This window comes from Temnothorax nylanderi, unplaced genomic scaffold, assembly GCF_030848795.1.
Source record: "Temnothorax nylanderi isolate EJ_2023f unplaced genomic scaffold, tnyl_v1.0 TNYL_tig0066_pilon, whole genome shotgun sequence".
In the NCBI taxonomy this organism is placed as follows: domain Eukaryota; kingdom Metazoa; phylum Arthropoda; class Insecta; order Hymenoptera; family Formicidae; genus Temnothorax; species Temnothorax nylanderi.
This window is the reverse complement of record NW_027249128.1, coordinates 137,850-163,310: the sequence shown is the minus strand read 5'-3', so window position 1 is coordinate 163,310 and position 25,461 is coordinate 137,850. Positions and strand designations below refer to the sequence as shown.

Below are 25,461 nucleotides of genomic sequence, written 5' to 3'. Positions count from 1 at the left end.
TTAACGCGGCGGAGAGGGCGGCTCTTCGCATTAAGATCTACGCGCCGCGAGACGCGATATCCGTAAATTTCCTGCCGCGTGAGATCACAGCGAGCTATTTCACGCATGAAACGCCCACGACCTATGCGAAATAGATTCGTGTTGTAGTTGATTGTGCTTGATAAAGTTAACGTAGTATTATTTAAAAGTAGATAGTAAGATATTAATATGACCATAATTAAATAACTCGTTAAAGCTTCTGAAAATGCTTCGACATTTCAGATTTTGATTATACATTCTTTGATTTACATACTTCGAAATAAATTTTCCTTTACACATGTAATGAGATTTTTAACTTTGAATATATACTCTAGTATACAAGCTTCTAAAATTTTGATTGAGGTCAATTTACATTTAATTGCAAGGCAAGATTATATTATCTATTTACATTTCTAAGACTTAAGCTGTAATGAAATGTTCAACACTTGAATACGAATTATTTCGATATTTAATATCTCTATAATTAGAGATACGAATTTTAGGTACAGTAAGGTACTTTTAGATAATTAAACGAAAGAGAAAAGGCTATCTATAGGTTCAAACCGGAAACGCTGCGCGTAAAATGGAACTTCTTTGCTTTCGATAAGTAATTTTAGCGCAAGGACTTTGCTTCTGACTTCTCCCACGCCGGCATTAATTACGGGCGTGTAACTGGAGCGCAGGAAAGAACAGGGATAGCGTCGTTGGTCGAAGGCTGTGGAAAGAAACGGCCGCCGCGGAGTCATAAACGTGAGTTATGTCAGCAGTTAGATAGTTGAATCTCGGTATTCTGTGGCGCGCTTTCGGTCCGTTAATATCTTCATTACTAAATCATCCTCGTCTCTCCCCGAGATTCTTCTCTCCTTGCGCGCATACACGGGCGCGCCTACACACGTACGCGCGTATACGCGCTTGTACACAGAGCACGTGTAAATAGACCAGACGGCAATTTCTGGATATGGTCCTAAGTACCGCCATTTTCATCCGCGGCACATCTCTCTTTTATACTACCGCCCGATAAGGTCAATGGCAGAGGTGAACTTACAACTTAAGTTCCTCGCGAGATCTCGCAACGGGTTACCGTCCGCTACAGTAATATACTTTACAGCGCTGATACAATTAATTGTGAGATAACTGTGAGAATCGCGATATTCAAGTATAAAATTCACGATCCCTATGTACGTTGTGTAAAATTAATTTAGAAACTCTCTCTCTATTTCTCTCGCTCTTTCTCTATGTCATAATCTGATTAAACGTTAAGTGCAAGACGCGCCTTTTTCTCGCCGTTAAGACAAACCGCGCACGTAGTACTTAAGAATTTTGGCGATCCACCTGATCGTGACTCACGTCTTTCTTACGCGAGTGATACACCGAAAAGTCATGACGAACGGACGTGCCGTGGCAATGCGAACGACAAGAAAGGAGCGGCGCATTTGAATCGAAAGAGTCTTTTCTTCTATCCCTCCCCTCCTCCCGCTCCCTCTCTCTCGCTCTCTGTTTCTTTTTTCGGGCCTTCTGTCTTCTTGCTCCCGTCCGTTCCAGCTACTGTTGCAAATGCGCTTTCTACCAGGAATTAAACTGGCGACCTTAAATTAAACCGTCCGTACGGGCGGGTCGTAGGGCCTGACACTCACGATAATTCACGTCGACCCACGTTGATGGTTGAGCCGTGTCGCATACAAATGGCGAAAATTCGTATGGTCGTTACCTCCGTGTAAAACGAACGAAAAAAAGAATGCCGGCACGGACTAGCGGACGAAAATAAAGAGGCAGGGAGAACGAACGAGGTAACGTCGTGTGCAATGAATACTATTGAGAATGAATATCCTGGAACGTGGTAAAATACTTTTTTATTTATTAGTTCTCATGCTTTCTACTCATATCCGCGATTAATTACCACGAGATATTAAAACATCCTTGTTGAGGGCAATTCAAATTGATACTAAAAGTTGTAATAACGCATATTGTGTTCTAATATTATTTTTTAGTTTCGGAGAATCTTCTATACCAGAAAATGTAACAAAATTTTAATTGAATATTTGCTACAGAGTTAATGAATATTAATCCAATTTAATGATAGTCATAATGATTCAATGTTCGTATAAAAGTTCTTCATTCGTTAAATACAATATGATATGTTAACTTTTATATAAAGCAGCGTAGTTTTGATTGAAATGAGTTCAAATGATCTTTTTTGGGAAACTTATAAAAATCCACAAACACACGCTTTGAGTTGCAAATGGGACGAATGACGCGGCACGTGCAAATTGAAACTCACGGCGAGTCCTTTAAAAGTTATCGCGAAGGGGACTGCGGGATCTCTCCTCGGTCGAAAGAGTAGAAAAGATCGCGTTAACGACGTGCTCGACAATTAACCCCAGCCGGAAGGGCGGAGGACTTTCCAGCGCGGTACGGCGAGCAAGCTGAGACAATTAATTAATGCCGGCTCGCTCGCTTAATTCGGGGTGCAAACGAGTTGGATCCTCGGCTTACCGGGCATACCGGTAGCTCCTGGCTTCTGGTGCAACCTGTTGCTGTGGCACGAGAGAGGAGAGGAGAGGCGCAAAAAGAGAGAGAAAGAGATGGAGAGAAAGGGAGAGAGAGAGAGAGAGAGAGAGGGTGAAAAGGTTGGGATATAGGATGCCTTGGTGGTGGCCGACTCGGGGGCGGCTGTGATGCTGCGAGCTGGCAATTAAGCCATCAACCCTTAATGAATGAACTCGCTCGAGCCGAGCCACCGACCCTGCCAACCCCATTAGCTAACTAACCCCGAGTTATTTGCATGTCTGACGGCGAGGGTGAACGCCGAGATTCGCCGGGACAATTACAAGTGACTTTATGGTCAGGTGCTTAAAGGCTTAAAGCCGACAAACTCTTAAATGACGCTCATCACCTGGATACGAAATCTACTCCGCGAAAAAAAATTCGTGAAATCATGTATCGATACGCTATATTGCATGAGATTTTTTTACTAGCAATCAGACACTGAATCTGATACCGATGTATATTTCGTTCTTTATAAAAATATGTTTAGAAGAGAGATGAATTTAACTCTCGTTTATTAAACTTAATTTTTTAATAAAAGTTTGCGCTATCTAATGGAATCATATCGATTCAACACAAGAGATTGCACGCATGCACACGTGCGTGCCGGTTATGCGACGGTGATCAGGATGACGGACTCTTCCGACCGGAGTTAAGGAGCGTTTAATTAGAGCAAGTTGAAGCGCCCGTTCAGCCCAATTTCACACACGAACGCACCCCACGTGAAGAGCGACTCGTTCCCAAGGCGTGAAAAGCGATGAGATAGTCAAGCTCCTTGGCCACTTGGGTTGTCTTATCTACGAAATGAATCTCAGGACACACGCCGAACAAATTCCACCTTCGGTGGTTGCACGGTGCCGGACGATGCGTGCGCACACCTGCGAACAATCGGGAATGCGCATCGCGAAATTTATGCCCCGGGGGAAACCAAAATAAACGTAAGCAACGCTGCCATTTTATGTTAACATTCGCGCGCCCGAGCACCGCTGTAAACAAGCTTTAAGAGCGTCGAATATGCAATGACGAGTCCGAAGAGTTTTACAGCCAGCAATCGTACCGTTTTACAACATTACAATACACGCAGTTTATGAAAATTAACTAAAAACCAACATCTGATTCTGCATCGATCTCTACATTATATTTTCTTACATACTTTTATACGACAGGATATAAATATATTTATAATCGCTTGAATAAATATTTCTGAACAAAATACTTTAAGAGATATTCAACATTTATAATCAACGTAGTGTCTCATACGTTATAGCATAATCAATTTCATTTTTTTTTTACTTAAAATGCGAATCGCAAGTAATAATACTAAAATAAAAACCGACAACGAGCGAGCTTGAGGTAAATGGCGCACGAGCTCGCAAATTCCGGGTGGATGTGATCGAAAGGTGTATCTCCATCCGGCGAGCGAATGTGTTTTGTACCTGCACGGTACGGTGGGATCGCGTGTCGAGACGCACTTTGTCCTCCTAACTCCTTATGCCTTATCCAGTCCTTAGCGCGGAAACGCTAATTCGTTGATTATCCTAATGACTGTCAGGGAGTCAGCGGGAAGGAAGCAAAACCACGCGCGCGCAATGAACCCCGTCTTGATTTATTCCGAGCAGGGCCTTTGAACGTGCCGCGGGCTTCTCGTTACGCGTTACATTTACTCGATCATCATTGTTCCATCGATAAGCCGTTCTTACGCTCGCCCGGCCTTCGGTTTAATTCGCTGGGTAACTGCTGTGCAACTGATGTGACTTGCGCGAGCGAGTCGGGAAAACGTGCGACCGATTTGCGAAATTAATTGCCGACGAGCTATATTTTTTTACTGACGTAGTGTCTAATTAATTTCAAGGCCCAGCTCCCCGAGCTCGTTGTGTTGACTATACCAATTTGGATCCGTTAGGAAACGGATGAAGCAGCTACGTAATCGTTGTATGATATAATATTGGCCTGTGTTATTAACTGTTAGAAATTGTACTCGGGAATATTTTCGGCTGCCACATGTGCTCGTTTGTTTCTTCAATTACCTCTGATAATATTGCTAATTACTCAGGTTACACAATTATAATGTTTTATATAACTATAATAATATCACGCTGTGAATTTTTGTTTTTAAATACATTTGATTTATATCTTGAAAAGCACGTGTCTTATGATCGAGACGTAATTGATATCTATGTAATATCTTGTGTAATAAATTCTTTTTTTGCTAATAATACCTGAAGTTGAATCACATTACAATAAAGATAATAAAATAAATCTCTTCCGGATTAAACCTAACGAGTTCTGATGAATCTAATAATTGTACGAACGACACGTAGCATCATAGTAAGGTTTCTTAATTCAACCTGACAAGTGTAATGCCCCAGTTTTATATACATCCTTGTCACCTCTAACTAATTCATATAACAAACTTATAAGATTATTATAGATATTATTTTATGTTATATGACGTACGTTGAACAACAGACAAAAATCTATATGTTTTATAGTTTTCTAAAAACTATGATAATTATTATACTTTACTTATTTTTCTTAAATGAAAAAATTATTAAGACAATTCATATACTAACTATAATAATATAATAGAAAAGAAATAAAATATATGTTATATTAATCGAATTAGGAATAAGTCGTTATTGAAATATGTAAATCTAACGGAGCTATTTAATAAACACAAAAATACGATTGTCGTCTAATGCTCGGTCAATAGGTAGATGCCGACGAATTTAAATTATTCTCATTCCATTCGTCACCGCGATAGGGTTTCTTAATTGTACGGGAGTATGACATTCATGCCCTACTTTCGCGCCCTCCAGTTGCCCGCAATTACTTTCACCCTGTGCCATTATCGTAGTGCGCGAGTCGATGGTTAATACATCGAATATTGATGCATTACTATAGCACTAGATACGCTCGCGTCTATTATATATGGAAAACTTAAATATCATCGTATATACACACGTGTATACCGGCGTGTTTAAGACTATTGAACATTCGAAGAGCTTTGTTCGTTCTTCAGTTCGTTCCTCATAGAGTTTCATACATCCATTATCCACTAAATGATTAAAATCAATAAGAAACTTTTGCTTTGACTTGAATGTCACGACAACTTATATAGAATTATTGTAGAAATCAATGATTTTATATAGTATTACACTTTTATTGCAGAATATTTAGTAATTTATATGTTAGTTCTCTAAAATACTTTAAACTATTTTTTCTCTTTCTTCGTAGGTTCTAAATTCAGTTAAATAAATCTTGATAGTTTTCCTATTGCTTTAACAAAAACTACAGTGACGAAAATAATAAATAACTATTTGGCCTTTTTACTGCGTATACTTAAGTAATACTAAATTGTCTGAGTCTGAGAGATCTTACATATTTCGTTATCTTTTTTTTGCGACGATAATAAGGGGCGATAATAAACGCCGAGGTCTTGGATATTAAAATCTCTCTCCTCAAAAGTCCTCGAGTATCTCCTCGGGAACGGATGGAAGTGGTACTTCTGGTATTGTTTGCAGGGTCGGCTTGAATCCTCCTAATTAGAAAATTCTCGTCGCGATCCCACCGTCGTGTGCGCCTTCTTTCTCCGGTGAACCTTTTTATTATACGAGGGCGTAACAAGGGCCGAGGGTGCCTCAGTAATTATTATTCAAATATTTTCCTTTGCCCGTGCCCGCCGCATTAATATTTACAATGCCTTCCCGTTGGCCAACCCCCTGGCTAGGGCTGCTGATCGAGAAAAGAGTTCGCGGTTCAAGCAGACGTTTTCACCTTTCTTATCCCACGTCTCAAAAATGATATATTTACAAGAAAATATCATACTGATTTGAAGTATATATCAATGCGTGTTTCTTTTAGCATTAAATCGATAAAACGGAGATGAAAAAATAAAATTAACGGATTTTTACAAAATAATATTCAAAGAAAACAATGAAATTAAATATTATCTTAATAAATTTGCACTTAGTGTGTAAAATTAGATATTAGAATATTGGGAGACATACTGTAGTTTGTGAATGTTGATTATTTTGAAATTGTCACAGAGAAATAGTAATTTCCTAATTGATAAATTATTATCTCCTCAAAATTAGAGATAATAAAGAAGTTGAGATTTCTCTTATGTTTCAGTTTTCTTATATTTCTCATAGTTTTCTCTGAATTATTTCTGTCAAACTGACATAAAATCAATTAGAACGTCGTGCCTTGTCACTCGATAGCTAAGAAACGCTTCGCACAAGGTCAATCTCCTTCCGCGACAGAAAGGGAATCGCCGAGTGACTTTTCCATGACGAGTATATATACCTGGGGGCGATTGCATTAAAGTTGTATCACGTTGCGACGTCCGCGTATAAGTTAGGTTCGCGAGGTGCGCGCATGCATAAGTGAAGCGGCGTGTTCGCCGCCGAAGAGGCATGATTCCGGTTGCGTCTGACGATCGTAACAAGCCGCGCGCCGTTGCACCGTTAGACGAACTCAACCCCGTCTACAATTCCTGGTGGAGAAACGAAACCCCTCGTGCTACCTAACGATGTGCCAACAAAACGCGGATAAAGAGACGAGGAACGTAAGCAGATCGAGGGCAAAGCTGACGAGCGTTACACGCGAAGACGGAATAAAAACGTAGGGTGCTTCGGCGGGGAGCGGGGCGAGGGATGGAGGGGAAGACAAATACGCGGGGCTCGACGAAACACGACGAAGCGAGCTGAGAGTAGTCGGCCGACTGTCGTGAAGACGGTTTTCCTCCCCGTCTTCGAAGAAAGAGTTTCGCCCTCCTTAATTATCCGACTGACAATTATTTTTAACGACTTCGCGATATCTTAACGAGACCTAATCCGCCGACGTGGCGTCCGTTAAAAAGAAGGAAAGCAAATGGGGAGAGGGGAGAAGAGAGTCGAAGGGAAGGACGCGCCATAAGGGGTGTCTTCTTACCGCTTCTTTTTAATCCCTTGCTGAAATCTCTTATTACCGTGCCGTAACATTCTTGCCGGTGGTCTACCCTCCGGAAAGATTCCGAAGGACCTGCTCTTCTTACGGTTGACTTTGTAACGGCGACACGGATCCGCGCCGTGCAATTAAGGGTCGAATAATAATAATCCTCGTGGCGAATTGAGATTCACTATTGTCGTTCTCTCTTATTTGAACGCCGAAACGAATCCCGGTTCTTTTATTTTCCATAATCTTTAGCACCCAACCGGGAACGCGCTTAAAAGTAAATGATTATAAAATCGCGTGTCTGAATAAACATATGTTAAAATGTGAAAGATATATATTTTTTCATATAAAGATATAAATAAATTACTTAAAACATGGCTCAGTCTAAATTGAATTTTAGGGCTAACTCTTACTCGAGAAAAACACTGTATACTTTTTTATTCGTGGATTTAAATCAAGATATTTCCCATAAGAAAAATACAACTACACGAAATCCTTGGAAATGCATATTACCCTGAACGTAACGCAAACAGCAGGAGAAGTCTATTAGCTGATCGCGGCCGCGATCACGTGAGAGCGTCCACTCCCATTTTCGATCCCCATTACCGTACGGTAATCGTCTAATAATTGAAGTGAGGTAATTACCGCACGGATAGGCTACTTCCCACGTCCGGCGCGCCTGGCTCATTAAGTCGTCGCTTAATGATAGTCGCGATCGGTCAGTCCCTGCCCGCTATGGCCACGGCAAAATGCGTAGTCATAACACTCGGCGCCGCATTAGTTGATCCCGTTTCGTTATTTATCGCCGAAGGACCCCGGATTTTACTCTTCCGCGTTAAGCGGAATCCAATGACGCGCCATTAGTCATCTCGCACGTATCCCCACGGTATTTATTCGCGGCTGCGATTCGCGCGAGATGAAGACGTTCAGCGCAATAACGCAAGTCCGAGCTGTAATTTGTTCGCTAAACGCCGGATATCTGTTCGCCGGATAACGAAATCCTAACGAGATCCGCTCCGAGCTTCGAGCCACGGAATGGATCCTACCGCGCGTACATTATCGCGCCAGGGTCAACGATGCTCAACGCCGATGCGTATTTATAGAGCTAAATACCAAAGTGCTACCGGATATACACCGCTGCCTCGAGTCCACTTGTCACTAAGGATTACTCGTGTTCCCACTGAGCCTAGCCTGCGACGCTTTGGGCAGGGGCGGATTAGAGGGAATAAACTTTGATGGCAAGCAGATTCTCACGGCTCGCCGCCAACCAACGTCTTCAGTCGCAAGTTCGTTCAAAATAATAAATTAATTGAGAACATATAGATATGAATTTTTTACAATTACCATAAAGGGTAACAAAAATAGTTGCTCGACACATGTTAATATTTCTGCTAATAACAAGTTCTTATTAAACGATAAAAAAAATAAAACAATAAGGCAATAATCAACAGATGACAATAAGATTATTTTAAGAGTAAAGCGAGAGCTACTTTCTCTGATAACGTGATAACAGAAGTGATAGGACGAGCGATCAATAAAAGATCTACGCAAGTACATTCAAGTGTTGACAAAGTTTCGCATCTCCACAAATCCGCCCCTGTCTCTTTAGGGGGATCTCTGGTACCCTTCGTGCCGGGTCCGCCGCGACTCTGCATTTAAATAATTAAAGATCCGCCGGGACGGATGGACGCACGGACTCGTCGTATTAATGGGATAATCGAGCGTTCAACGTCGACCGAGAAGTAACGGTTTGCATGGGAGGGAAGGAGGGAAAGAGATCGGTGGTGGTGGTGATGGTGGTGGACGAGTGATAATGATTTTATAGTCAGCTGAACTGTCTGAGGGAGGGGGGTGTGAGACAATTGACTCGATAATACGGGTCTTCCTGCCTGGCACCCGTTGATACCGACGGCGAATCAAGTGCGAACACCCGACCAAGAGAGAAAGAGCGAGAATTAGCGATAGAGAGAGAGAGAAAGAGAGAGAGAGAGAGAGAGAGAGAGAGAGAGAGGAGGGAGGAGAGAGAGAGAGAACGAAGGACAAGGATAAATGTTCCGTCCGCTAATGACCTCGGTGCCTCTTTAGGGACGGCTCCTCGACTTAGGCTACCGGTCGAAGACCTCTCCACCTCTTCGTCAGATGCCGAGAAATCAAGTACCTGACAGCGAACTCCACCTTCTGGCTCCCGGTGCATCTTCGTCGCGTCCGGAGGCACGATGCTGCGAGTGATTCGTCACCTGCGCCGGGAGTTAAAGGTCTAAAAGGCTCGCTAAAGCGCTTGATCCAGATCTGTTCAGTTCATAACGCGCACTTGGTCAGAACGCGACAACCACGAAAATAAAAATAATGAGATAAATTGAAACAGATAAGCGAAATCTGCATGAAAGAAATAATACATGATTTGACGTAAGAGTCGTATCTTTAAAAAATTTGATGTAAACCAGAATAATTGAAATCAATTCACTGTTTATATGATATGAGATAGTAATTTGATAATGATTCGTCAAGTGTCAGGGACCAGCAGATGCGAACAGTATTTTACAATCGAACGTGTATTCATCTCCGTTTCTATCAAATTTATTTCCCAAAGTGCAGTGTCATAATGAAATTTTTGAGCAGATTATTATACGAATTATGTATTATGCCACGTACAGCGCTTATGGACATTCGTACCATCGTTCGTTCAAGGTATCTGCTTCATGCTACTATATTAAATGACAGACACAAATGTCAAAGGAACATCTGCCTCTGGCCACACACGGATTTCATATCACGGATTTCATACGTCTCTGAGATTAAGCGTTATCCAGCAACATCGACATTACCATAATCATTTAACGTGTCTGAATGGACAGCGATATACGATTGATTACGATTTTAGACAAATCGTAGATATAAAAACATGTATAAAATCACTTATCAATGTCGAATATATAATAGGTATATAAGGAAAATTGACTATCCAGTGCATTTTATTATCTGCTAGGGATAATATAATTAAACATTGATCATGCTACTATATGCTAATGTAGATAATCTTATGCATTATACATAATTCACTTTTTATACAAATTTCTAAGCAAATTTTGTTCAAGAAAAAAACAAAATATCAGGCTCCGGTAATCTTATCGGCGAGAGGAAGATTCAGAATAAAAAAAATGTAGGCAGAGAAGGAAGAGACATCCGCTTTTGCGTGTGGAGGGCCCGAGCGAGTGCAAAAATAGCCCCGAGACACGTCAATAATTAATTAGCGGAATTTATCGATACGCCGGCGCCGTTATCTTGTCCGATATGCGTACGAAGCGATTTCGTGGCCAAGCCGTGAGATAAGCCGTCGTCAATTCACTCGGGCCTGCCTCGTTCGCGTGGAAATTACGACTTCCTCGTGATTCCCGACATCCAACATTTTCTGAGGGGAACCCGCTTACATCGAACATCGCCCAGGTATTAAAGTCGGCCGGATGGGCAGGTGACTTGTTCGATCTTTGGGCATACGTATCACTTTGTTTACCTTCTTAGCGAACTTATCTCGCACAATAAAGCAATAATTAAATATAAAATTTAATTTTTTTAAATATAATAAATTTTTTCAGATATATGCATTCGTTTAATATTACATATACATATTTATAATTATTAATTAATTTATCTTGATTATTAATTTTTATTATTTTTATTTATTAATTTTTACTTTTACTTTAGTTTATAAATTAAATACTCATATTTATTTCGTTGCAATATTTTTATATTAATTAATAACACGAAAAACGTATATATTAATTCGTGAAATTCTTATATTTATATTGTCGTCAGTATTGAAAAGTATAATATTAAATAAAACGCGATTATATATTATTCAAATAGCATTAAAGTATCGCGAAGGAAACACTTCACGAAAACCATAACTATTATTTGTCCGTTTTCGCATTTCTAATCACGTAACTGTAAGATGTCGTATAGCACGGATGTTACGTGTGGATTAAACAAATATTCGAGTAAGTTATGACATCTCTCATACCACTTCCCAGAAATATCTTCTCGCCGTGGGTTAATTACAAGAGTGGCTATCGCGATTCTCCGAATATGGCCGAGGCGAAGTATCAGCGCCGTAGCTTACCTCTTCGCCGTCGTTTTAATCGGGATTGACCCGTTTTTAACGAAGCCTCACTCGCCGCACTCCGCGCGTCGCTGAGCCATTGATCCTGCGGTGTGTGCCGGGACACGATTTCGACCGTGTCCTCGGGTCCCACATTGGGTCTCGGGGCCCCCGACATCGGGCCTTGACGTCTTAAGCGTGGGGTGAGGCGGCCATCGGGAGAGATAACGAAATTAGCCCGACCGCTAATTTATTTCCTAATTCCCGCGCGAGCGGAGGTGTGAAACAGTCGTTCCGGGCCATGGTATCCACGATAACGGGTCTGGATGAGGAATAAAAAAGAAGAAGGGGATTCCTTCTCGTACGTGGTCGGTCGACGGCGGGCGCGAGAAGGAAAGAGCCGAGAATCGTGAAGGGAGAGAGGGAAAGAGAGAGATGCGCGGAGAAAGCGCGGGAGAGGCAGGGGGAGGAGGGAGAAAAGGAAGAAGAGAGAGAACGAGCGAGGAGGAGATAATGCGAAGGCAGGAATGCACGCCCACGTTCACGACGTGTTTTCCTATGTACGTGTGCGGCGGTCACCATGTGAGAACGCGCTAGCGTGCACACGTGGAATGCACCGTTGTGCATACTTCGCGTAACGGGCAGTTATGGACTTCGCTGATCCTCCCTGCGGCACCGACTCCCCTCCGGCGAGATCATTCGCCGCGAAGTCGTGATTTCACCCGCGATGCACTCTGATGGATTGAGCGGGTACGCGCGTCGCGGGCCGTTTAAGATTCCACGTTAATCTGGATCGCCGTTTAATCGACGATTAAACGTGGCCGAGCGAATTCTGATGCAAAGTGGCGAACATGTCCGGATTTGCATATTCACCGTATGGGAAAACCGATCGCGTTTATTACCTTAAGCGATGCGAAATATCACGCGTTTCGCCGCCGCTGATACCATACCGGACCCTAGATGCATTCCGAAGACTTGATCGCGGTTTTCTTTCTCTTTCTCTCCTTTTCTATTATGTCACATCCTCTTAGTGCGAAGAAGATAATGACAAGAGGATACACTCGTGGTGATATTAATATATTTACCACTCATTATTCGCGGAGCCAAAATTAGAGAGAAAGAGAGAGAGAGAGCAGCTTGTGAGACTGCTGACTGAACTAAAATTACTATCTTAGTTTTTAAAAAAATGAAAAAATTAGATACGTGTGAAAATATTTCTTATATTCTATCCTCACATCTATATCGGCATAACAATGACTTTTGTAATACCGTTTTAATAAACAATCTCATAATGTTAATGTAATAATCTTTCTCCAAGATTCGATCAATTTGCGCGACAATTCGTCATTTTCTACAATCGCCGATCTGCGAAGTGACCGTCACTCGATGTCATGCCATTTCGAATGGTGACAGTGACGCGCATGACGGATTGCGCGCACCTCCCAAACAGCCATTAAAATTATGGAACGCGCTAACTAACGACATTCTCGATTATTCTGTTCGGCGGTCCTCGAATGGGACTTTATGGCTGCCAAGATATAGAGACTTATATCTACTTACCAACGGAGTCCAGGTATTGGCTCTGACACGGAAACTCGCTCGTAAATTCCCGCCGAACAAATTTCCAGCATATGTCGCAGCAATCTTGAGGCCAGCGGTTCTCACGCGTGAGGAATCCACGGAGGGCGAAGCTTCTCAAATCTGCAACAATTAAACAAAGTAACCGAATTAAAATAAAAATACGTTAAAAGATTTGTAAAAGCAATTGTTTGACAAGAGAATTTTTCAACTATCAATTACATAGTTTAAGAAATAAAATTTATTATTTTATAGATATGGCTTATTTTATAAGCAACTGGTTTAATTATTTAACTAAATTAAATCTAAATAGCGCAATATATGTAAACTATGTAAACTGTCACATATATTTTGATGTACAAAAATATTTTAATATTTCTACATGAAAAAATAATTTTATGTTTATGCATGCAATTCTTTTAAAATAGAGATACGAACACAATGAGTATATGCGAATTTTATTATTAATTATTTATAAATAAAAAGAGGATATTTCTAACGCATTACAAAGCCCCGAAAGTTCGTTTCAAGTAGAAGTTATATCTGCGCGTATTGAGCACCATATAAATGCGCTTTATTAATATCACGGTCAGAATAATTCCCAGCGCAAAGGATTAAAGCATAGTGGCATGAAATTAAATAATGAGAGTTCGTCGCAATGACGACCACTGGGGACTTGGGAGCGGCCGGCAATCAGAATCTCGCGCGCGCGCGCGCGTACACGCCGGTCACACATTTAAACAAAAACACACATCGCGACTCGTACTGAGGCACTACTATCTCAATCCGTACGCAAATGAGCCCCTCCGAGAGGACGAGACGAAAGTGATGCGCGTGCAGAGACGCGCGTGTGCGTTTCTTCTCCGTGCATTTGCACGCGTGTACACACACGCATACACGTGCGGCAAAGGCTCCGTGACCGCCGTGGAGGAGAAGGTGACGGAGGACGGAAAAGGGAGGACGAATCAGAGCCACTCAAAGAAATAACCAGTGCTCATTAAGAGTAATAATCCCTCTCCTCGATCGTTTCGATTGTTTCAAGGGTGTCACACGGAGATCGTCCGGCTGCGCCGCTGCGCGTTATATATTTAACAATCTTCCTTATTATATTATATACCTTCGCTGGGCGACCCGCGCGGTGGAGGGCCGACGGCGAAGGAGGAAGTCTATCGGCTAAAGAAATCACGTCGTTTAGCAACTCCCGTTTCCTCCGGCTGAGTTATGCCGCACGAGATTCAGCGAGATGACAAAAAACGTCATTGTTCATCGACCCTAGAGAACTCGATCGCGGGAAAGTTGATTTATCGAGAATATTTTTAGCATTCCAAAGTGCGCTGAAGAGTTGCCACGCAAAGGCACAAATTTATCAGTTCGATAACTTTTAATCGATAAGACTTGGGAAGACGTTTTTTTTCTGGATATATAAAAATTCTTGTACATACTCGTATATATCAAGTACTTGTACGTATCGATGATAAATGGCAATAATAAAGTCATTTTGCCTTCATCTTAGACGGTTTAACGTTTTGTAAATGGAAATGCTCGTTCAGTGAGTTCTACAAAATAAACAAAAAATAATTTCATAAATATTCGCGTGGATTAAGTTGAACTTGAGCAATGGCTCGTGATTTTTGCGTTTCGCATGTAACGATATTCTAATTCCACAATAACACCCATAGTTCGCCACGTACACGTTATTTGCGACGTGAGCGCTCGATGATCATTATTCAGCCGATTATATCAAACAAGAAGAGCGAGCTGCCTCCGATACCGCGGACAAGCGAGTCCGTGGGCCGGCGGTAATGAATTTGCCACATTCCCGTGAACGCTGCGGGGCCGTAAAGGGAGCAGACGAGCGACCAGAACTATACACCGTGTCCAATGTTGTTGCGCTAATCCCCTATTTATCCGTAACACTTTTCTCCCTTCTTTACTGCACATGGCCGTGCCTCCTCTTTCCGAGAAGGGCTCTTTCGATGGCGGAACATAAAAACGCGGATTATTTGCTCGCCCGATCGAGGTGAACCATAATCCACGTGAGCGCGAGATACGCGAGAGCGAAGGAGCGAGGTAACTGATTGTGAGAGAGGCGAAGAGATATAGAAAGAGAAGTGTTAGTCAAACAGTGGATTGCCGTGCGTGTGCCAGGGATTCTCATTAGACGACAAAGAGAGAACGGAACCGGGCGCGGACGGGGTCCTGGTACTCCGGTCTCTCTCTCGCCGTCTAATAACTATCAATTCCGCGCCGACGTTGAGAGACGAACTGGAAGAACGGGAGGAAAAAAGACAGCGAGAGCAAGAACGAGAGAAAGAGGGAGAGAGAAAGAGCTCTTGTCCCCCGTCGCCCTCCTCGTCTTCCTCGTCCTCCTCCCACCAGCTCTGATAATTACAACCGAGCGTCCAACGAATGAGCAGGGGTATCATTAACACTTCCTGCCTCGTAACGACTCCTCATCTGATACACGATACGCGCGATATAGCCGCGCGCGTCACTGCGTAAACCTGTCAACCCGCCTAATCGACGTCGACGCGCCGCGTCCTTCCCTCGGTCCTCGCGATCGCGCGCGCGTTGCATCACACATCCGATTAAACGTTGGCTGGACTAGTTCGATGGCGTATTTTACGCTTCTTTCTATCCGCATACCCGACCAACATTTTCAAACAATAAAAAGAAATTAAGAGGGAGAGAGAGAGCCACATCCCACGGCGCGTGATCCTGAAATTAGAATTAATCATCCTGCCGAGGCATATCTGGAGAGCCTCTCGATACACGGACTTCGGACTATCGGACTATCCTTCTGGCCCTCGAGACGGCCGCAGGAATTATCCCGTCAATGCGCATCGGCCCGCGGGCCTGCTAATAACTACCAATTTACCTGTCTCGCTCGGGCGAAAACAGGTTCCGCATAAATTCTCCCCCGTTTACGTCGGGGATGCTATTATGACAACTAAGTTGGCACAAATCAATTACGCACGAATGTGCCATCTAGACTCCGCTATCTAACCCTTACAGAACTCAGGTAACTTTTAGAATCCTATATTCTCTTTATGTTGATGTCGAACGTGAATCCCGGCGTTTATGGTAATCTCGTAAATGGGTCCCGACGAAGACCACCGTATAATTACAAATATTTTTCACAGATATTCATACGCGAAGCAATTCAGATGCGTCGTTTTAGGATACTGTCATTCGTTTTTTTTTCCCCTCCGCAAATTGCTCTTGCGTTACGAAGGCTGAGAATAGCCAAGCTTAGTGCCATGATATCAAACTTGTATGAATGCGCGTAAAACGAGCCGATTACTTTAAAAGCAGTGTGAGTTCAGTTTCGAGATAAGACAGATGCGGGGCGATAATAATTTTGACGACATACGCGAAACTGGACTGACGCGGCAATCAAAGGCAAACGGCTCGTGCAGACAATCTATTAGGAACGAGTCCCTATTGCGTTCTATTCTAACGAGAACCGATTACGATTTGCTTTCAGTAGCGGCTGCGGGCTTGAGCGGCGGTCTACTCGGGAGCGCTATGATGCCGCTGCACGTGGAGGGTGGCGCACAGGTGCAGGTGCCGCGGGCCCTGATGCAAGCGTTCCTGCAGCAGGATCCGAATCATCCGGGCCTGGAGACGGTCCGTTTGCCGGCCCCGCCGTGCGGCGCCGACGAGAACGGACTGTCCCAGCACTGTCGCGAGGTGGAGACCGAGCTGTGTCTCGTCTGTCGCCGTTGCGGCCGCGCATATCCGCAAGAGTCGTCGCTGCTGGCGCATCAGCGATCCTGCTACCTGGGCAATCAGCAGCGTCGTGGCGCTCTGCGCCTCGTGCAGGTGCGTTACGCCTGCTTGTTGTGTGAGTCCGGCGTATCAACGCGCACCTACACCACCGTAAGCGAGTGGCGTCGTCATGCAGAGACGCTGCAGCACCGGGCGCGTCTCGAGGCTGCCCAAGAACGCCAACAGCAGCACCAGCAACAACAGCAGCAGCAACAATATGACGGCGGCGCGCAATCCGGGGAGGAGACAAACCCGCTTACCGACGAGATGGAGGACGTTGTCAATCAGATCACCCTATTGGCAGCTCGAGCGGCCGCCGAGAGCACGACTGGTCAGTCACAGGCCAGTGACAGGGCCGGTCAGGACAACAACAATGGACCCGATGCCAAACGGCAGAAGCTGGTGCAAGAAGTCACCGCCCTCGCAGGCGCACGTTAAACGCCACCAAACCGAGCTCGGGGACTGATCTACCATCTCTCTCAAAGGCAGGGAAGTTGCGCGCGAAAAATGGCACCAAATAACAATAGAAAGAAACTGCAAGAGTAAAATATAAGAGAAGATGGGCGGAGGAAGGAAAGACGAGAACCTATGGACGTCGCTTGGAGGAGGTCGGACTCGAGGACGTCGCAGTGAACGAGCCAATGTTCCTAACCGGCGATGAACGGGCAGGCACGGGTGTCCATCTCGACGGAGCACCCCGTCGTCGGGGGCATTTGCCCCGTGGCGGTAGGAGAGGGGGCAGGAAAGGGAGGCACATTACTCAGGCACGAACGGCGGACGATCATTGGTTTTCTCTCTTAATTTCGTCGTTTATGCACCGCCAGCACACAACCATCCTCCACCGCTTCCCTGCCCCCTAGCCCCGCGCCCCCGATTCGCCTATTATTTTTGTAACGCGAATCCCGCGCAGCGCGCGCCGTGAAGATGCGCGCTCTCCAAAGTTCCTCTCGTAGCACGAAAAAAAAAGAAAAAGAAAAAAAGATTATTAAATTTAAAAAAGAAAGGTGGCAAAAGGATAGAGAGACTCGACGAAGACGACCTAGTCTGGTGGAATCGACTGGAGAACGATCGAACGAACGCGATCGAGAAATCCTCCTTGCTGAGTAGCCAACAACCGGTCGATCGGTCGATCAGTCAGCGGCTCGATCGGATCGAGCCGATTTTTGGGTGCACGTCTCGGAACGATGTGCGCGATACGTTTCCAGGAGAGGAGAGTACGGGAAGTTCCGGAGGGAAAGTGCGTCGTGCGACGCGGAACGACACGCGTCGAGGTGGGCTAACTTAAACGTTCCTATGTAAAGTAATAATAAAGATTTAAAGCAGAGTTACTAAGAAAAAAAAGAAAAAGAAGCAGGAAGATAAAAGCGGACGCTATTAGGCGCGGCGTAGTAGGGTAGATGGTGCGCGGAGCGCGAAACTGAAAACGCCGCCATCGTTACGAATACGTACGTACATATTCATATATATATATATATACATACATCTATATATATATACACATATACATATATATATATATATATAGATATCTGACTGTCTCTATCACTCTCTTTCTCATTTTGACGCGCGTGTGCACGTGGCTTTCCACGGACCTGTGTGTATGTGGACCTGCGCGTGGGCGGGTGTGTATGTGTGCGTGCATGCGTGCGTACGTGCATGCGTTGTGTATGTATGTGTGTCGCGAATCGTTCAGCGACTTCGACGGCGATCGTGGAAAAGGTAATAAAAAGAGGAACGCTTTTCGGGAAAGCGACAAAGAAGGATAATTCAAGAAGCATACACACACACACACACACACACACACACACACACACACACACACACACGATACTCTTTCTCTGCAATTTTCTCTGCCATTCACAAATACTTACATACATATACATATAAACAGGTAACGCACACACAACACAACACACACACACACATGACAGACGCGCACTGTACACACGTGTACAACGGACTTGGCACGTACGTTTTTTTACGTTATTTCCCGTAATTTGATAAAAAAGAAAAACGTAATAAGATGGCGGACGGAAGGGAAAACGACGGTATATAAGGCGGCATAATAAACCCCCGGTGTGCCCGTCATCGTCACGATTCGCGTGGACGAACGAGCAAGCAAGACCCAGAAACATGGTTCCTATATTTAATAAATTATATTTATTACGCTAAACAAATGATTAGTAACAACGTTAATGATAATAATAATATTAATAATAATAAGAGTAATAAAATAATAATAATGAAACTAGTAATAATAATGATAGTAATAACGATAGGTATTAGAGGGCTGTCGGTAGCTATAACGATTATCGCTAAGCAAAGCTCGATAATCGAACAACCGATTGACACACATCGACGCAAGGGATGGGGGATAATAGGAGGGTGGCCCGGCACCATAGAATCTTACCTCTATGTCCTCTGACTTCGCTCTCCCTCTTTTCCACAGTCTCGCGCGAGCAAATAAAAAAATAGAGCTTGTACACGTACAAGAACCGAACTGTATTGCAAACGTCTGGAAATCAAACTCAAATCGTATACGCACGTGCAACGTAGCATAAGTGAAAACTACGACTCTTTATTTGATCTTTATTCGTGAACAGATAATCGGCCAAATATTGTACTGGGTGAAATCTAGACACTCTAGTGATGTAATCTGGAATTTTTAAATAGAACAAGGTGAATTTTAAATTTAGATACGGCGGTTATATATAGGGATAAAAATTTCAAAAATCTCGCGCATTTAGACGAAAATATTTTAGAAATACAAACATCGTCCCGGATCATAGGTTGGGAAAGAGGGAGGAGAAAGAAAATTGCACCGTTTCGAACAGCAACAGAAGGGTGTAAAATCGAGAACGACAAAGAATTCACTACTAGCTGTAAGTTACGGATAAATTACGATTAAACTATAGAATATAAGGGGAAAGAGGGTGAGGAGGATGGGTACATGCGCGTCGATAGAAACGATACATAGACACACAAACACACACTCTCACGCATATAAGTATATATACAGAAGAGAAGTATATATACATATATACATATATATATATAAATGAAAAATGAAGTGAATGAATAAGAAGAAAATATATATTTAAGTAGACAAATATATATATATATATATATAAATATGTATATATATATATGATGTTGTGACGTACTAGAATCCTCGCGGATGCTATCCGGAACGATGACGTGTCTACACGCGTACGTACGTCGTGTTCCTCGCTCTAGAATCTAGAAGCTCACTCTAGAAGAAACGAAAGTTCGCGCATACGATGCGGCGCGTATGCGAAGCTACAGAATGCCGGAAGTGCCACCGGAAGTGCAAAAGAAAAAAAATAAGCAAAAGAAAAAGATACCGTGGCGTGTTTTTACGTGCTGCAGTCTTGAATTTACGCGAATCATTAGGTTTAAAAAAAGGGTATACCGGAGAAAAAACAAGGGTGTCGCATGGAACGGAGAGCGATGTGGGGGATGCCGGACAGAGAAATGCACTGACGAATGGGCGCGTTCGTCTCTGGGGGTAAGAGGGCTCTCGGAGAAAGCAGGGGAGGGGGGTCTGAGATCCGAGGACGTTAAAAAAAACACGTGGTCGTTAAGATCAAACGAAACGCGAAGTAATAACTATTCCTAAGGTACTAAGCAACTCTCGAGGTTCCTGTCTGCAAAAGATGCTTTTCTAACGTAACGTTGGTAACGACGATTATTAATATTATATTTGAATTATTATTATTATTATGATTATAGATTACGATATTATATTTACATATATGTGGTCATGTATTGATTATTATCTATATAAACGTTACAGCGTTGAACTAGCGTACATTTAACACACGTACACGTTCCAAAAAGTGACACGAACGATAACATTTGTGCACATACACGCGCATACATATACATCTATACACATACCCGCACTCGTATACTACTACCGAGAACACCTAATCGAATCGCTAATATCGAAATTTTCAGCCGATCGTCTTTCCGACCGGCACGATCCACCTTTACAGGACGTACCGGGGAAAAAAAAGAACCCAGAGCGGAATCTCTCTTCGTACGAACCGATACCTCGCAAAATAAGACAATTAACGGGTGTGATCAAGTCGTAGAATTAATTAAGGCGATCGCCGCGGAATCGCGTGCGCGCGCTCGCGTTTGGCGACCGCGAATCCGTACTGTCTTCAGGATCTTTGCAAACGATAACTCTATCACTACCACTAGCACGAGGCAAGATGTTCCAAAGAAAAAGCGCCCAGGACCTCAAAGCCGCGGCGCTAAGACTGTGAGAGAGAAGCGAAATTTATTTCCCTTCGCCGCGAAATTTCCTACATACGTATAGTAAAATCATAGAAGGGCGAAAATGCACTTGAACGCACAAGACGATGCGCCTCGGCCGGTATCCATCGCGATCTTAGTTTTTTCTTAGTAATTTGCTCGCGAGAGACACAGAGGAGAGCGACGCGTTGCAAGGACCGTAATATTCGTTAATACAAATTATAAACACGCGTATATACACGCAACACAGACAAATTAACAGGCATACACAAGCGCGCACACACGCATACAAACAAACAACATAAAAACACACACATGCACACACACTGAAATCGAATTTTGCGTATGAACTCGGAGCTACGAGCTACATCGCATACGAGCGTGACTCTCAAAACGCGGCTACGTACGTGCGCGTGTACGCAAAACCGGCGCGTCGGTTTTGGCGTTTTGAGTTTCGAGTACGGAGATTGCGTGATAGAGTAACCGAACCTCGCTAGCTGTTCCTAAAAATCAACAATGAGTGAGTGATAAGTGTGCGCGGATTATGTAATGGAGTGATGAGCTAACGATACGAGAACGATATGTGAGGAAACGAATGCTATATACATATATATATTACTGCGTTGCGGAAGGATTAAGCGCGGCCGACGTCACCGATGCCATTTTCCGTCGACACACGGCCACCCTCGCTAACCATTGACAATCCCCCCCTCTCTCTTCTCGCGAGCGCCGAATGCGGTCGGGATCGCGCGTGACGCCGATCGATCGCAAAGATCCATCGAGGATGCATTTTTACAGAGAACTTTTCGCTCGACGTGTCGAAGAGAGAGAGAGAGGTGACGATTGGAACAATTTGCAAACTCCCGCTATACTTTCATGCACTCGGTAACAATGACCGTGCCATGCTTGACGAGCGAACAGTCGGAATATCGCGTCGGTGGAACCGTCCGACGACGGAAAAAGCTACGGTGATCGTCGGAGTTTTTCATTTTTCTAATCTCGTTGAGTTTCTACGAAATATGTTGAACGTGTCTATTTATTATTAACTCTATTAATTGCTATTGTGACTATTATTGCAATTATTACTACTATTGCGATTATTATTGTCATAATTATTATTATTATCATTATTATTACGTTATTACACTATTATCATTATTAGTATGATTATTATTACATTATTGCCGATTGACTTGCGAGAATTTGTTCGTGCGGTACTTGATTGACTATTAATTAATAATGGATACTAATTGATAACGATAGCGACTAATTCTTGTGAGAGATTGCCATGTGTATATCTATATGTACTCACTACGGGGCACCGTCAGCCGCGCGTGGGTCCGCACACCCACCGATGGCGCGGGACACCCGAAACGCCGGCCCGGGCAACCTCGACGATGTTGGCGCCGCGCGTCGGCTCGGCCCGCGATCGACGAATCGAGCGTGATCGACGAACAAAATCCGGAATCCCATCTCTTTGGACGCCCTGGATAGACGGGACAAGCGCCTCTCTTTGCGCCTCTCGCCGGGCCCTTTTTGTAAAACGCGGAGACGCAAACAGATCGGCGACGATCGCGAGAGTGTCGAATTTGGGGAACAACAGCGACGTTAAAATGACGCGCGGACGTGTAAACGCATTGTACCTTTTGCGCTTTTTAGCTCGAGAAAAATATACGCGTGTGTTTTACCGCGAGGAAAAGTGGACTGCGCATTGCGCCGCAACGGAGAGATGCGCAGCGTACTTTTCCGCGACTAGATACGTTCCTTTGCGTTTCACCGTACCTTCGACACATTAAATATACGTATATCGGCATATCGCACCTTTGGTTCTAGCCAATCGGGATGTTCCACGCGTACTCGTTTCATTGAACTTTCGTTTAACTTGGCTCGTCGCGTCGGTACCCGCGAGGGTAACGATTTCACGCGATCGATGATCGAGCGGGGGACGAGAGATAGCAGAGCGAGCTCGCGTTCTCGCCTGGTCATCGCTCCGTGACTTACGCACATTCTCTCGCGTCCTGTGTACAGACTTATTATTATCCATTTATACGCGTAAACGGTATTGGTCCGGATTTTGTAACGGCGACGAAGAAGGGATATGTATGCGCGTGCCACACGACGATTATCACGACGGACGAACACGGTTGTACCGGTACACGCGCTAAGAGATGGCAATACACACGAGCGTATACAGCAAAACGCGTGCGAGCCCCGAAGACGGAAGGAAAAAAACGAGAAAAAACGGGAAAATGAAAAAAGCGGTAGAGCCGCAATCGGAGGCGCCAACATCGTGCGGAAAAAACGGGCACGGTGCAATCATGTTCCTATTAGGTTTCATATCTAAGCGAGTAATTAATTATACCAGTAAATATAATGATGATGATGAAGGACACGATGATATATATTATTGGATATATATACACATACATGTGGTATATGTATATATATACGAGCATAGTCTACGAATTCCCCGAACCCTCCTCTATCTCTCCCTTTAAAACCAGAGACAAAGTGGCGTATGTAATCCCCATACACATGGTCTCTATTCACGAACGCACATGCATACGTCTGCATAGACAAAGCGATTCAACGGGCGCATAGGAGCGCAATTTTGCAACGAGCGAGCTAAACTTTTTCCCTGTTTCCTACCTAGTCTCTATTCTACCTGTCTCTGAGCACTGACATCGATTAGCTACCATAAAACCATTTTAAAACTCCTCAACTTTCGGTTCCAACTGGATTTGATCGATATACAGGCTACAGCATGTCCTCTTGGAAGCATTTTATCTTCGTGTCAATGAAAAGCGTGCAGAAATCGAAGGACAACGTGATGGCGTCGATGGCGATAAAAGAAGAAGAAAGAAGATTGCGAGGAAAATAACACTTTGTTCCTAATCCAGAGTCAACGTAGTCATTGAGTTAACTTTATTCAGCTTTTGCTTAAAATATCTCTTGCAATATTTAATTGCAATATTTTGTTCTATTCCCATTCTTAATTTTCTTTCCTTTAATATAAAATTATTACGATAACTATTAAACCTAATGGATCAATCACAATGCAATAATTAATCAAGAACTTAAAGACGCGAAGAGAAAATTAATTACGTTTATTAACATTATCAATTAAATATATTCCGTAAATATAATTTCTTAAAAATTTTCAAGTAACAAATAATAATAAGATAGTGCACCTCGTGCAAAAGTAAACCGATGTCGTGTTCTTAAGGGAAATAGATATTAAAGGTATTAGAGGAACCAAAAGAGAAATAAAAACGCAGACTCGATACATTCGAGCCACGATAAGCTGTCAAATTGCCTCTAAAAAGTTCGCAGAATTACATGACAACGCTGCCGAAAATTTCATCAGCGTCTGACCGCGAACATTGTCGCGGACGCGCGAGCTGTCAAGCGGCACTGCCATTCTATTACGCTGGATTTCATTTTATTTCCGGCTTGCGAGGCACCCCATTTCCGGACGGCGAGTATTAGTTCACCCGCAATTTGCATAGAGACACGAAACACGCTCGCTTGAAGAACCAATGTCGCGTGATAAACTCGCTTATCGGCAATGCCGGCGACGACTTGACTGCCGTATTTTCAATCACGGGCTTGCAATCGCGTCGCTCGACACGACGCGTGACCGACCGTGTTCACGCCGTAAATAATTTTGTCGATTATCCCATACGAGATCTGTTTAAAAAATTAGCGAACTTGTTTATTTATGCAACAATTTGAAGGCTCGTCAAAGCTCTCGTCAAGATTGATGTCACGTGACGGAAGAACCTGTGTTCTAATCTAAAAATAGATACCGCGTGCAGCGCTCTATCTTGTTTACTTTTTATGCAGTGTGGTTTTATTTGTGAACGTGTAAGGTGCGGTTCGCGATTTTTTAGAGCGATCGATTTCTATATGAAATCGACGTGTGAACATTAAATTTTGTTTTAAGCTCGGAAAATCATTCACTGAAACTTATGAAATGTTAAAGCAGGTTTATGGCGGCTGTCGACGTTGACGGCCGGCTTGAACGTGGATCGTCGACCTATTGATAGCCGACCACTCTTTTAAAGCCTTCGTACCATTCATAACACTGTGTACGATTCATGCACTGTTCACCGTGCACCTTATACGCTCACGAACAAAACCACACTGCACAAAAAGTAAACAGGATAGAGCGCTGCACGTGGTGTCTATTTTTAGAACAAAGACCTCTCTCTCTCACGTGATACCAGTGG

At 43.5% G+C, this 25,461-nt stretch overlaps 1 protein-coding gene across 7 annotated transcripts in view; it reads left to right on the top strand.

Annotated features, from left to right (window-relative positions):
- Positions 1-23,619, top strand: part of Zfh2 (Zn finger homeodomain 2) — a 370,912-nt gene extending 347,293 nt beyond the window's left edge. For 6 of the 7 annotated variants that reach the window (XM_071708340.1, XM_071708339.1, XM_071708338.1 and 3 more), the window contains one exon: positions 16,662-23,619. In XM_071708340.1, coding sequence (XP_071564441.1) covers positions 16,662-17,383 — 722 coding nt within the window. In that variant the 3' untranslated portion in view covers positions 17,384-23,619. The remainder of the gene's footprint in view (positions 1-16,661) is intronic. The other variant, XM_071708344.1, reaches the window with a different exon arrangement.
- The last annotated feature ends 1,842 nt before the right edge of the window (positions 23,620-25,461 follow it).